Source organism: Wyeomyia smithii, chromosome 3 (assembly GCF_029784165.1).
Source record: "Wyeomyia smithii strain HCP4-BCI-WySm-NY-G18 chromosome 3, ASM2978416v1, whole genome shotgun sequence".
Classification (NCBI taxonomy): Eukaryota; Metazoa; Arthropoda; class Insecta; order Diptera; family Culicidae; genus Wyeomyia; species Wyeomyia smithii.
Genome location: NC_073696.1, coordinates 192,608,404 through 192,623,225, shown reverse-complemented (window position 1 = coordinate 192,623,225; position 14,822 = coordinate 192,608,404). Strand labels below are relative to the sequence as shown.

Below are 14,822 nucleotides of genomic sequence, written 5' to 3'. Positions count from 1 at the left end.
TGAAGCTATTCATGTATTATCATATTATTATAATATTATTGAAAAATTTATACAAAACCAATGAAATTATCATTTGAATCAGTTTTTTTCAAGAGCATCTAATGAGCATCAAATTATTATGACCATTCTAAAACAGTTTATTGCTTAAAAATGCTGTTTCTGGCCAATGTTCTGCTAACTTTTTTCTTAAGCTAGCAGAACAATATTTTTGAAAAAAAATTTTATAATGAAAAATGCACCCAAGTTATTGAAACTGCTCGCATATCGAAGCATTTAATTGGTATCTAATCGTATCAAAAGGATTCTGATTGTTTCAGAGGGAAATGTCTAAAAAAATTGAAGCTATTCATTTATTATCATATTATTATAATATTATTGAAAAAATTATACAAAATCAATGAAATTATCATGAAAATCAGGTTTTTTCAAGAGCATTTAATGAGCATCAAATTATTATAACCATTCTCCAACAGTTTATTGCCTAAAAATGGACATTGTTCTGGTAACTTTTTTCTTAAACTAGCAGAACAATATTTTTGAAAAAAATATATTTAATGAAAAATGCACTTAAGTTATTGAAACTGCTCGCATATGGAAGCATTTGATTGGTATCTAATCGTATTAAAAGGATTCTGATTGTTTTCAGAGGAAAAATTGAAGCTATTTATGTACTATCATATTATTATCATATCATTGAAAATTTTACACAAAATCAATAAAATTATCATGAAAATCAGGGTTTTTCAAGAGCATTAAATGAGCATTGAATGTTTTTGGCCGTTATAGAACTGTTTTGTGACTAAAAATGCTATTTTCGTATATTGTCTGCTAGCTATTTTCTTAAGCTAGCAAACAAATGCATTTTTCAAAGAAATGATGGAGCATTAAACTCGGCGATATGGCATTAAATGAGCATCGAATGAGCACTGAATTTTCATGCTATTAACTCTTTGTTCTGCTGACTTTGTACTTCCAGCTTAAGGGACATGCGAAATCGATGGTTTTGTCAATCGAGTCAGCTTTCAGCGTCGGCATTGCTAGAACTTTATCTCGTACCGAATGTATTATGAATTGAGGCTGACCGAACCTAAGTTTGAGAGCGTCCATCGCTCTCGGCACCGTTGATGGATAAAGCAGATAGCTTCGTACTGCTGTAAAGGCTTCACCCTTCAGGCAACTTCTCAGTCTAATCATGTTTTCATCATTCGTGTAACCACACATCCGTGTCGTGCTTTTATAGGTTGAGAAGAAAAGTGGCCAATCCTCAGGATTGCCTGTAAAGATAGGCAAATCTTTAGCAACAATTTGGCGCGCGGCGAGTTGATTACGTGACAGGCTACAATTGAACTGGTTGCTGGTTGCAATCGTTCCCCGCTCGATGACGTGCTTTCTCCTTGGCGTAGAGCGCTTATTTGGATTAAGGTGGGGTAAATCGTGCACTGTTTGTTGTTCCTGCTCTTCTTCTGAAGAAGAATCACTGCTGTTTTCTGACTGTTCCTCATTCACAAACTCTTCACACGAAGCACAATTCCGGCATGCATCGCTCTTTCTATTCAACCAATATTGAACCTTGGAATCATTTTTTGATTCAACTTCTTCTGCTTCTTCTTCATTCAAACTTGCCAACTCCTCAAGGACACTGAATTGTTGTTCAATCAGGTTCTTCTTCTCATCTAGAAGTGTCTGCTCAGCTTCGAGTTTCTGAAGTTGCAATTCTAAACGTTGTATAGTCCTTATAGATGATCGTCTGGACGATACTGACAGTGAATCTGTCGATTTAATCGTGTCTCGACCCAATTTTTGGTGATCCCTTTTGCTCTCAGATGAAGCGCATTGTTTCGATACGCTGCTAGCGTTTGCTACATTTGCCGTTCCGGGTTGTTTATCGAATTTACGGTTTCGGTCTGCCCCTTTCTCGCACTCAACACACTGCCACGGGACCATCTCGATCTGACTATCAACACCAACGCAATTAAAGTGATGCCACTTATCATAGTCGTCACACTGTACCATACGACTATTGTCTGCGCAATAACAGGACCGACAACTCTGACCGACTTTTAGTGAGCTCGCACGGGAAGATTTAGAACGGGTACTTTTGATCGAGGGAGTTTTTCGATTAGAAATATTTGAGTTGGGGTTGAGAAGGAGTTCTTTATTTGAAGCCTCCGCTTTAGAGCTGAGAGTTCTTTCATTACGCGTGCATATAGATTGAGTAGCTGAGCAATTTCCTTTATTGGGGGCAGAGGATTTAGATCCGGACTTGGTCGACATCGTGTAAAACGAATTAAAAAATTGTTGCTTGCGTATCGCGCTTTATTTATGTCGTTTATTCCGTCGATAGTTGTTGCCACGTGAATTACTATCTGAATATTAAATTAATTTGTAAGAAATACAATAAATTCAGTTTACCTCGCTTCTCACCGTAACCACTCTGCCGTATACACTTATTTCCGTTAAATAAGTTTTTCACTGCATTAATATTTAGGTTTTTATTGATAACTACTATAAGTAAATTCCTTCACCGAATTAAATTTTTAAAATAATAATTTTAGGATTTTTGGATTCATAATTTTAGGATCGTCAGAAATTAGCTCTTAACGCTATCGAGTTCGCTCAATTTCTATTTCTGCAAGTCAGCAGATACGCTAACGTATCTATCATTTCTCTCTCGCTCTTTCCGCTAAACTGTCATGATGACGTCTCTTTCTGCATGTGTGATGCGCTATGAGGAGGTGCACACAGAACCACCCAGCTCCGATGACAGTGACCAGAATGACAAGATAACCTCAATGCTCACCTAATGTTTTGGATGCATCTTAAAACATTTTTTCTCGGCTTTCCAATGGTGATTTCAAATTTAAAATCGGTGGTTGCGAACTTGCTCAAAAACACGTTTTTCTGATGAAATCCAAGATAGCGGCGAAATCCAAGATGGCGGCCAATTTGTTTCTACTTCAAATGAAAGCTCTATCATTCCTCTTGAAAACGATGTGTTGGTTGCAGGGGGTTCAATGACAAATTTAAGAGAAATAAATCAATAAAAAGGTCATGAATTGCCCAAAAATCAATTTTTGTAAAAACCGTTTAACTGATTTGCGCCCGAGAGGTCCATCAATATGAACTAACCGAAGTGGTTTTCTCATTTTTTCGCTACTTTCGATCATTTACACATAAAAATATCCTTTTTAAAAGACCTCATGTCACCAGTTGGACGGTTTCAGCGAGAATTGCTCTTGGTAAAGTGTTAGCCAGTATTTTTTGGAATTCGCAAGGCCTGAGCTATAGACTCCCTTGAACATGGTAAAACAGTCACGAACCAATATTATTGTACGTCTTCGTTTTCGTCAGGTTCAATGGCGGAGTAGCCGTGAGATAAAGAGGCGGATAGCAGCCGCAAACAGAGCCTTTTACGGATTACGTAACCAGCTAAGGTCCCGCAGTCTGCAAATCCGTACTAAACTTGCACTCTACAAAACACTGATTCTTCCGGTGGCTCTCTACGGCCATGAATCATGGACGCTGAAAGAGGCTGATCGGCGAGCTCTTGGTGTTTTTGAGCGTAGGATTTTTCGTTCAATCCTTGGCGGCAAACTAGAAAATGGTGTTTGGCGCAGACGCATGAACCATGAAGTGTACCAGGCATACAAATCGGCGGATATAGTTAAACGGATAAAACACTGCAGGCTTCAGTTGGCTGGGCATGTAGCGAGAATGCCGGATGAACGTCAAGCGAAGGCTTCATTTAGCAGGAATCCCGATAGAGGTCGTCGACTTCGGGGTAGACCCCGCACTCGTTGAATGTGTGCTGTCGACGAGGATGCACGCGAAATAGGTGTTAGGGGCGATTGGAGGATAGCAGCCCAAGACCGAGAGACATGGCGACGTATTCTGGATTCGGCACTGGATCGATAATCGATCTGTCGCCTCAAAAGTAAGTAAGTAGAACTATTGCACAGAAAGACTTAAAAATCGACACACAGAAGAAACCTGTCGTAATAAAAGATAAGCTTTCAGTGTTTTTTTTACAAACAAAAGAGATCCAATAAAAAAATTTTTTTTTGTATAAAAAGTAGATATTTACATTGATTATTTTAACATTAATTATTGATTGGTGTGTATATTTCAAGTTGGTCCTATCAATCACACAACAACATTTGCTAATACAGTGCTTTTTCGCTTTTATAAACAGTCGTTTTTATCACTACTCGCCAAATTCACGCACGATTTTCTCACGGTTTTTTCGTTTTTATCACGCTTTTTAACTTTTAAACTCTAAATCAAGAATAATGTACTTCGAGTTGCAGAAAATGTATACGAAACATCATTTTCACTTGTGCCTTGTGTCCTCGCATGTGTATAGTTTTATGAACTCAATTTATTTGATCAATTTTCTGAGGCAAGCAAGTGTCATATCTGTTGCAAATAATTTGTGTCATAATTGTGCGAAAAATGAACCGTGAACTACGTACTTTATTGACTTTGGAGCAAAAATTACGTATTATTCGAGCAATTTAGAAAAAAGATCTGTTAACAACTCAAATAGTCCTACAGTTTGGTCCTCATAGTGTTGATTGAAAAATTATAAAATCTAGCGGCTCCACAATTTCACATAAACAAGCATTAGACTCTGCTAGCTATGCTAAAAAATGAGCAGTACAAATCATATTGATATTGCATGTATAACAGCCGTATGAAAACCCGCAAAAAATCAATGGGGAAAAATATCATAAACTAGCCTTTCCTTGTTTATTCATTTGTATCTTCAACTCAGACTCCATTCAACTATGAAAGTGCATCATTTTACTCAAAATATCATGAATTTCGATTGAATCCAACACAAAAAATTCAATTTTTATCATAACGCTAAATTCACGGTTTCGCCAAGTTCACGGTAATTTTTTTTTTGACCGTGATAAAATTGAAAAAGCACTGTATTGCTTAAAATAGACCATCGCACGGTGTCGTCACACACCTGAGTTTGACAGCTACTGGTAACTTTGTTTACCTTCGGGTGATGCTGTTTTGTTTTTAATTACAGCAGATAATTTCAATTGTGATCAAAAGGCTCTTTAAATGTTGTGCTTGAGGAGCCAGTAAACTAAGAACAATTAAAAATTGAGCAGTATTTCCACTACGCGCGCAAAAATTCAAAAACGTAAACAAAGTACCCGCAAACTGTCAGAAATGTGAGGTTAAAGAGATAGTCTATGTTTGGCTGTACATTTTGACGCTATAGTCAAGCACATGCACAATACAGTGGGTTATATCTGTTACAATTTGCTTGTGCTATATTTTTGTGAATAGTTAATCTTGTGATTTGATTGCCAAATATTTGCTGATGCAAGTTCTCCATCAAAATTAAAAATTTCCCAAAAGCTAAAAGAAATAAAGAATTGATGCCATAGAATGAACTAGAGAGAGGTTTTCAGGGTTTAATTTAAACTTAAAAATAATAATGTTAATCCCGTTTTTGTCAGAAAACATCAAAATACAATTAAAACAGCACTACTTCAAACTCCATGTGGCTAACGATAATTTAATGCGAAATGTATTTAATGATATGGGAAACACTAACATGTGAATTTAAAAATTTACATATTAAACATGACTGCCCAGAATCTCGTATTTTAAGCGACGCGTAAAAATTACATTTGTGAAATAAATGCGTACAGCTCATTACTACCGCAAACTGTCACTGATCTGGGTACTTGAAATTGTATTTTATATATTTTGAAAAGTCATTTTATTCAGGTGTGGCGGGAGTGATGTTTTGTGTGGCCTAAAATCGTTTCATGCTATGCTATAAACAAATTTGACTTGGCGAAAAAAATGAGTAAATAAAAAATGAACACTCAAAGTCAGAGATCGTTTCATTGGTGAGAAAACTTAACAGTTTAAAAAAAATCAGGAAAACATGTTCCCCAAATAATTATAACTTTATCTTACAACAGTCACACCTTCTATTCCCGTTCATCCTCGCAAACTGCATACATTGCCCGCTTTACTAAACTTAAAATCTTACAACAGAATTTTTCGATTTCCTAAGAATAAAGATTGAACAAATTCTTCGTAAAAACAATTATTAGTTTCCTCAAAGTCACCCATAGTTTCTATTTGTCGTTTTTCAATTATTTAACTAGGTGACTTCGCAACTCCAATGCTATGAATATCTTAAAGCTTGCTGTTGAAACAATAATTGATACTAGAAATTCTTAGTAAATGAATTACTTGCTAGCGTAATATTTTCTCTATGTAAATCTAAACATATAATAAATTTCTGCACATCTCGTAAAATAATCGAGTAAATTGAACCAAATTTTATATGTTAAGGATTTGAGAGCAAGAAAAACTTTCGACTCCAGACGCCATTGTTAAATTTAAGATGGAAACTTCCGGTTTCTATCCGGAAAATGTCATTTTGAAATCCAATATGGCGACTTCCGGTTTCTGAAAAAACAGGGGGATATGACCAAATACCACCCAATATGGGATAAACTTAAAATCTTACAACAGAATTTTTCGATTTCCTAAGAATAAAGATTGAACAAATTCTTCGTAAAAACAATTATTAGTTTCCTCAAAGTCACCCATAGTTTCTATTTGTCGTTTTTCAATTATTTAACTAGGTGACTTCCCAACTCCAATGCTATGAAAATCTTAAAGCTTGCTGTTGAAACAATAATTGATACTAGAAATTCTTAGTAAATGAATTACTTGCTAGCGTAATATTTTCTCTATGTAAATCTAAACATATAATAAATTTCTGCACATCTCGTAAAATAATCGAGTAAATTGAACCAAATTTTATATGTTAAGGATTTGAGAGCAAAAAAAACTTCCGACTCCAGACGCCATTGTTAAATTTAAGATGGAAACTTCCGGTTTCTATCCGGAAAATGTCATTTTGAAATCCAATATGGCGACTTCCGGTTTCTGAAAAAACAGGGGGATATGACCAAATACCACCCAATATGGGTATTTCCGGAATTGTTATGATGCACTGGAGCCACAAATCGACCTTAGACAACATTATGAATAGTAAAATGGCGACTTCCGGTGACTGTAAAACAGCCGAAAATGACCAAATACCACCCAATATGGGTGTTTCTTAAACCAGAATGACTCTCAGGGACCAGAAATTGTTTTCAAAAATCACTTCAAAATTCAAGCTGGCGACTTCCGGTTTCTGAAAAATAGTCTTAAGTGATATGAGTATCACCGGACCTTAGACACCATTATGAAATGTAAGATGGCAAATACTGGGAAACAGCCGAAAATAACGGAATACTACTACATATGGATATTTCCGTAATCGAAATGATGTTTAGAAGCCAAGCATTGACCCTGGACACCCTTCTGAATTCGAAGATGACCACTTCCAGTTTCTGGAAAACAATGAAAATAGCTGAATACCAACCAAAATAGGTATTTCCGGAATAGAGGTGATGTACAAAAGCCAGAAGTCGGGGATATTGTCATTTCGATAAAACCAATCGTTTCGAACGATATAAACAAATCGCGAGGAATCAATGAATTTGCAATGTTTAAAATTAATAAATTAAACACAAAAATAGGCGGGACGAAGTTTGCCGGGTCAGCTAGTCACTGCATAAATCAAAAAGAAATTTATTTGTTGAAGATTTATTTATTCATCTAATTTATGCTACTTTGAATGTCTTCCGTACCAGTTCATGTTGAAATAGTTTGTGAGTGAGTGTGTGAGTGAAGCCAGAAGTCGGGGATATTGTCATTTCGATAAACGGACGATATAAACAAATCGCGAGGAATCAATGAATTTGCAATGTTTAAAATTAATAAATTAAACACACAAATAGGCGGGACGAAGTTTGCCGGGTCAGCTAGTCACTGCATAAATCAAAAAGAAATTTATTTGTTGAAGATTTATTTATTCATCTAATTTATGCTACTTTGAATGTCTTCCGTACCAGTTCATGTTGAAATAGTTTGTGAGTGGCAGCCGAAATATCTGTATCTACAAATCGGTGAATTTTCTTCTAACGTATCTTACAGAACTTTTAGAAACTATTTGGAGTTAAGTATATTCTACATCTTTGTCAATCGTGAATGCTTAAATTTCATTCAGGCCACCCAAGAACAAAAAAGCATGCGAAAAGATAACTTAGAATAAAACACACCGAGTAGCTACGCCACGCCATTTGTTTGGCTGCCAATGATGCAAGGATCATTTTTTTTTTTATTTTCACCACGAAACATTCAATGAATGGTGTAAATATTCAAATAAAATGCCTGTTCCATCTACCGCTCTATACGATTTGTTATTGAATTTTCGATTTGATACGGAATTTTAAATCCAAATAATGGTCCATACACGTTAACTATTTATAAACAAAAGCATCTGTTCCACGAACTGCTTTCTCGACAGCACCGTTTTGAGGTCGAAAAAGAGTTTTATCCGAAGCGCAAAGCATTGCATAATACTTGGATTAACATTATTTTTTACAGTCATTTACCTAGGAAGATGGCTTCAAAATGAATAAACATTGATTTTCAAAAAAATATATCGCTTTTGTTTTTGTATACGACGCAAAAAAGTAATAAATTCCAGCCCTGAAAACAAATTGTGTAGCTCATGAATCATGGAGAATGCGTGCAGTTATCTTTCCCAAATCAATTCTAGTGCCTGTATGAAGCAAGGTCAAATCATTCTTTTGAATTTGGATGTTATCTTTGCATGGCTTCATGCAGGCATATGGCGCATTTTGTTTTCGCTTGTTTTTTTGTCGAGAAGTGCATAATGGTCTCTCTCACATTTTCACATGCTCGTCCGCTGCTCATATGTGCTCAGCTGCTGGCGTTGACTTCGTCTCGCTTGCATGGTTTGCTGAATAAAAATGTATTTTATCGTATTCCGGTACATTGAATTGAGCCTAATGGGGCAAGGTCCTTGACACCGTCCGTCATGCATTGGATAATTCATCGGATAAACCGGTAGGCGTCTGTTTATAACAGTAACTAATCATGCTTATTCGGATAAACAACATTAAAAGCATCAATCTAGATTAGCTAGAGAAGAAAACTTTACATGATGAAAGTCACTGATTAATTAACGGAAGGTCCACTTTTATTAGGTTACGTCTTTTTCGCAACATTACACTAGTTCTCCTTGTTTAAGAAGACGTTTTCACTCGATGGATCCCGCACTATGCTACAGTTTTTCCTCGCTGAAGAATGGCTAAAAAACATTTTCATGTTTTGGGCTCATTTTAAAAGCCATTATGCCATCACATATGGTACGATATTGTGTGTAAAATTTAACTTCAAATTAAATTTGGTGAATTAAAACCGAGTTATTTGATTTTCGGAAGGATACTAGATAAAAACAAGATCTTTAAATTGCTCCCCAGCAAGACATATATAAACTAGAGTGCCTATATATAACTAGAGTGGCGCCGTGTCATCCAAAGTAACGCTGGTAACACTGGTAACACTGAACATCCTTTCTCTTTTCCCCACACGTGTTCAATAGCTTGTTTGCTCAATTGGAATGACACTGACAGATAATTTTTATTCCAATTTTGACAGTGTCGCCACTTTATATATTTACAGGCACTCTAATATAAACGGTATAGGCGAGATAAAAACTTAAATTAAAAAGACATGTGTATTAGAGTGGCAGCGAAAATTGTCATGTCACAGACCATGTACATTTTGTTTATTGACCTAAAAAAATGATGTGTGTAAAAGTTCTGCTTAATCGGACAAGATTTGGAGGTGCCTCAAAGTGTTCAAAGTTTTGATGTTTTTACCTTCGAAACTAGGCATCCCTAATAAAAAATCTAGTTCAAAATGCCTAGTAAACATAAAAATGATTTATCACACCACATGTAAATTATTTTAATGTTTATTAGGCATCTTAAACACAATTTTCTATTACTTACTTTACTTTACTTTCAAGGCGACAGACCGATCATCGATCCAGTGCCGAATCCAGAATACGTCACCATGTCCCCCGGTCTTGGGCTGCTATCCTCCAATCGCCCCTCACACCTATTTCGCGTGCATTCTCGTCGACAGCACACATCCAACGAGTGCGGGGTCACCCCGAAGTCGACGACCTCTATCGGGATTCCTGCTAAATAAAGCCTTCGCTTGACGCTCATCCGGCATTCTCGCTACATGCCCAGCCCACTGAAGCCTGCCGTGTTTTATCCGCTTGACTATATCCGCCAATTTATATGCCTGCTACACTTCATGGTTCATGCGTCTGCGCCAAACACCATTTTGAAGTTTGCCGCCAAGGATTGAACGCAAAATCCTACGCTCAAAACCACCAAGAGCTCGCCGATCAGCCTCTTTCAGCGTCCATGATTCATGGCCGTAGAGAGCCACCGGAAGAATCAGTGTTTTATAGAGGGACCTTAGCTGGTTACGTAATCCGTAAAAGGCCCAGTTTGCGGCTGCTATCCGCCTCTTTATCTCACGCCTAACCTCGTTGTCACATGTCACTAATGTTCCCAGGTAAATAAATTCGTCGACTACTTCAAATGTTTACACACAATTTTCTATTAGGAATGTTAATTTTCGAGGGTCAAACACTGAAATTTTAAACGCCTTGAGGAACCCTAAATCATGTCTAATTAAGATGAAATTTTGCGCAGAATAATATTTTGGGAAAATAAACAAAATGTACATGGTCGGTTCTTTACATTCGATTTTTCCATACATCGCATTACCACCCTAATGTGTGTCTCCTAACTTCTACAGTTTTGTTTTGATGCGATACTGCAGTATTCAGTAACATAAAGTTCAACCTCGATTTGTTGTAATCAACACAGATAGGAAAAAAATGAAACGTACTTTGTAACTGCTCACAAAAACTTCCTGTGAAGTAACGGTTTTCTGTTTTTTTTTTTATTTTTTTAATTATTTATTTTTTTTAAGAGGGGGATTTATTAGTAGCTTAAGTATTTATGATAAATATTAGTAAATAATGAGTATGTGTGTCCAATCACAAATGGTGACTTCTCAACACTGTTAGTAATTTGTAATTTTAATTGTTAGGATTTGTTTGCTTTCGCAATTAGGACTTATCATTCGTAGGGATTTAAACCCACTTGTCAGAAAAGGGAAAGTAAACTTACAACTAAATTTTCAATTTAAGTATTATACTGCTGATGTCGTTTGAATCATGTTTTTTTTGTCTATTCTCACTCAGCACTAGTTTCAGTTTCACAATACGGCATTATCATGGAACACACCGAACGAGAAGACAATTGAATAGCTTCTCGACGCTGCACTATTACGTGCAAAAATAAACAAATACTCAGAAATGATTGTAATAGGGCTAAAATTTATAACCACATTTTTACGTTTGCTAGGTCAATTAATTGTCAAAATATATACGCACCCGTTGAAATTTATTCTAAATTTTGTTTTTTCATGTAGTTTACTGTGAATCCAGCACACTGCTTTATTGATTGTGTTGTGCTTTTATAGATGGCAGTTTAATTTTATATTTTTTATTTTAATATTATTCACTTGTCATAAGTTCAAACCACCACAAGCTTGGTTATCTCTTTCGTGGTTTTTTGATCAAAAAATTGGAAAAAGTGTTTGTTATATGTTTTACGTTTCTTATGTTATTAAATGAACAATCTTAGCATATGTTAATTCGTAATATCTCGAAAGTGAATGTACACAAACGATTCATCGCTGTGAACTTTATAATTTTTAATTTTATAAAGTACCTATATAATTAATAGAGGGTGATTGGTCATGAGTTCGATTTTTAGTGAAATCAACACCGTTCGATGTCAGAGGAACTTTCACGAATGAGTTTATTCTCAGGCTCCCTCTCATCTTCCTACTTGGCCCTTCCCCAACGCTGAATTCCAGAAAAGTCACACAAATTTGAAATTTGAATTGGACACCAGTAATAATTGTCGATACTTGGCAGGGTAACTAACGAGAGCAGAGTCTATATAGAGGGTGGAAGAGGGAAGGGTAAAAGTATAAATATCCGTCACTGACCACGGTGACAAAAGAAAACTTTCTTTCCGTTATAGTCGTTAGAGATGCAGAGGTGAACTCGGTGTCTGGCAACAACGATTGTAACATATTCTTGTTCCCTTCCCTAACAGACCGTAAGACTAGAACGAAAACTCTCATTAACTAGCTGAATCTGAATGGGGCTGGGAGACGATCACTCTCATTGTACAAGTTTTAGTGACTCAATTCTTTTTCAATAATCAATAACGGCGTCGGCCACGTCCTTGCAATCAGGTTGGGAAGAGGCAAGGGATATGATAGCATGACTTTTGCTGTTTGGAGACCATTTATACCACTGCATTTCCACAAAGATCACAGGAAGAAGATTTTTTTGCTAGTAGGGAAGGGTAAACGTTGGATCAGGATTCATCTTGATAAGTGATGCGATCGATCATATGGGTGATAAGTGTATATGTATTATCGCGATTATATTCTATCGATTGCGAGAGCGACGACGTGCGTCCAGCTCTACCCAACCCCAGAGGTGGTACAAATGTTCACACAAGTTTTTTCATTACGATAACCGAGCGATGGGCAGGTGTATCGCGGTTCTATCGATGCGAGCGTGACGTTGTCTCAGAGGCATAAAGTGTTCTCTCCCCATTGTGAAGAAGCAAACAGATTCGACCCAGTGAGGTGGTGGTGGTGATGATGAGGAGCCTGAAAATAAACGCATGTTTATCCTTCCTGCTTCTAGTATGATTTGAACTCACGACCATCTGATTATTAAAGCGGACTCTGTAATCTTACGGCTGGTCCCCTGTTTTTGTTTGTCGATAAACAATAATTTAAAAACATTAAGTTCATTCAAAATTGAATGTTATTTTGGATGAATTTGTAGTTTTCAAATTCAAGGCTAGTAACGTACTTAAAGTAAAATAATGGTGACTTTAGTGATATTTTAGTGTGAATAGTGACTTTTTAGTGACTAGGCTCAAAATAGTGACAAAATAACCTACACTCGTTACTAGCCCTGCAAATTAATTTTTATCGACAATAAATAGACAAAATACATTGAATGAAAAAAAAAACAATTTTTGATAATATACAAATGCATTTAAATGCTACTCTCTTCAATTTTTATAAGAGAGAGAGAGAGGGAGAGGGAGAGAGAGAGAGAGAGAGAGAGAGAGAGAGAGAGAGAGACGAATTCAAATTCGAGCTGTTCAATCGGGAGAAGTGGGATCGTGTGCCATATTTACGGAACAGTCAAGCACGGAGGAAGCAACGAAACAGCAGTTTGGTGGAAATAGACGAAGTCATGGCAACGGAGTCGTATTGCAATATTCTGCGGGAAAACCTCGAGGTATCCCTCCTCAAGACGAGCCTCGAGGAGCGCTTCGTTTCCTAGCAGGAAACGATCCGAAGCATACAGCCAAACTGAGGAAGTCAATATTTCGTTCCTGTCGCATCGAACCGCTTGAATGGCCCCCACAAAGTCCTTATATGTACCCCATCGAAAATCAATGGGTCATCCTCGATGCTCGGATCGATAAAACTGGTGTAACTGATACATTTTTTTTCTGAAGCCCTGGAGCGCGCGTGAGAAGAACTCGACCTACAACACTCGAAAAACCTTGATGAAAGTATGCCGAAGCGCTTACAGGAGGTGTAGAATGCTAAAGGAGGCCATACACACTATTAAATTGTTGTTGCATGCCTTCAGTTTGGCATTTTTGAAGCTATACGGCACTTTATTTTGTCTCTGTTTATTTATGATTTTTTTTTTTCATTCGAAACATTTTTTTTTATTACCAGAACACAATAAATAAGATTTTAAGAATGATTACGTGTTTTCATTTAATTTTAAACAGGAAAAAATTCTGAAAATATTTTTTTACTATCAACAGACAACCGGCGACTGCCACAAATGTTGGCTCACTATTGGGTTCTATTGATCGCCCTTATTCTTGTTTACGGCCGAAAAATTGAAAAATGAAGAACACGTAATTCGTTCATGAACTCCCTTGAAGAAATACCATTCACAGGGTTAATACTGCATCGTTTTCTAATCTGACATCTACAGAGTGTTCGATAAGTTCGAATACACCTTAAAAATGTGTTGAAAAATGAATACCTATACAAGATATTTTTTTTCAAGTCATTTTTTCAAGCAACGTTTATTAAGAACCTTTAAACCATACTAGCTGGAAGCACCCAGCTAAAATCCCCTTTGACGTTTCTCAAAAGAATCGCACACTGCACGCATCTGGTACAACTGGACATTTCGCTCCAGTTTTGGAAATGAGTTTCCTAAATTGATTCATAGTGCTCACTTTATGTTCGCTCTTATCGAGAAAATCAGTCAAATCCTTCCAACACCACACTTTGACAATATTCGCCGTATGGGCCGTTGTGCCGTCCTGTTGAGAAAACGTAATGGTCCTACCCGTAGAGGTCCCGAAGATCCAGGACCACAACCTTCTCCAGAACCTCGGTCTTATAATACGCGACGCAGATTTTCACGTTTTATTTTTCGATAAACACCAGTGGGAGCTTCTCACGCCTGGATACGACCGGAATGTTTATGTGGAAGCGAGAATGCTGGCCAACATCATCAGAAAACATAAACTCCTGACCTGCGTGCCGCTTAAATATTAGTTTGACTCTGTCCACGCTCTTCTTCGTTGTTGCCTTTTCTTTACGGCTTATATCCCAGGTCCTTCGGGATGATGACGTGGGAAGTCCCGATCGACACATCCAGTTCAGCAGCGGTCTTCCGGATCGAGCGGTTCAATTTTTCAAGAACCCGCTCCCTCATCACCTTGTTAGCTGCTAGTGTCCTCGTC

The 14,822-nt window shown here is 36.9% G+C and overlaps 1 protein-coding gene across 13 annotated transcripts in view; it reads right to left on the bottom strand.

Annotated features, from left to right (window-relative positions):
• The window catches only part of LOC129726429 (ubiquitin-conjugating enzyme E2 Q2), a 57,245-nt gene that overhangs the window by 36,862 nt on the left and 5,561 nt on the right, over nt 1-14,822 (bottom strand). Inside the window, exons 1-3 of one of the 13 annotated variants that reach the window (XM_055683099.1) lie at nt 2,425-2,620; nt 1,329-2,366; nt 383-1,274 (exon numbers count right to left, since the gene is read on the bottom strand). The exons of 10 other annotated variants lie outside the window; for them this stretch is intronic. In XM_055683099.1, coding sequence (XP_055539074.1) covers nt 943-1,274; nt 1,329-2,274 — 1,278 coding nt within the window. In that variant the 5' untranslated portion in view covers nt 2,275-2,366; nt 2,425-2,620 and the 3' untranslated portion in view covers nt 383-942. Of the gene's footprint in view, nt 1-382; nt 2,367-2,424; nt 2,621-14,822 lie in introns of those variants that run through there. 2 more of the 13 variants (XR_008728341.1, XM_055683098.1) reach the window with 2 other exon arrangements.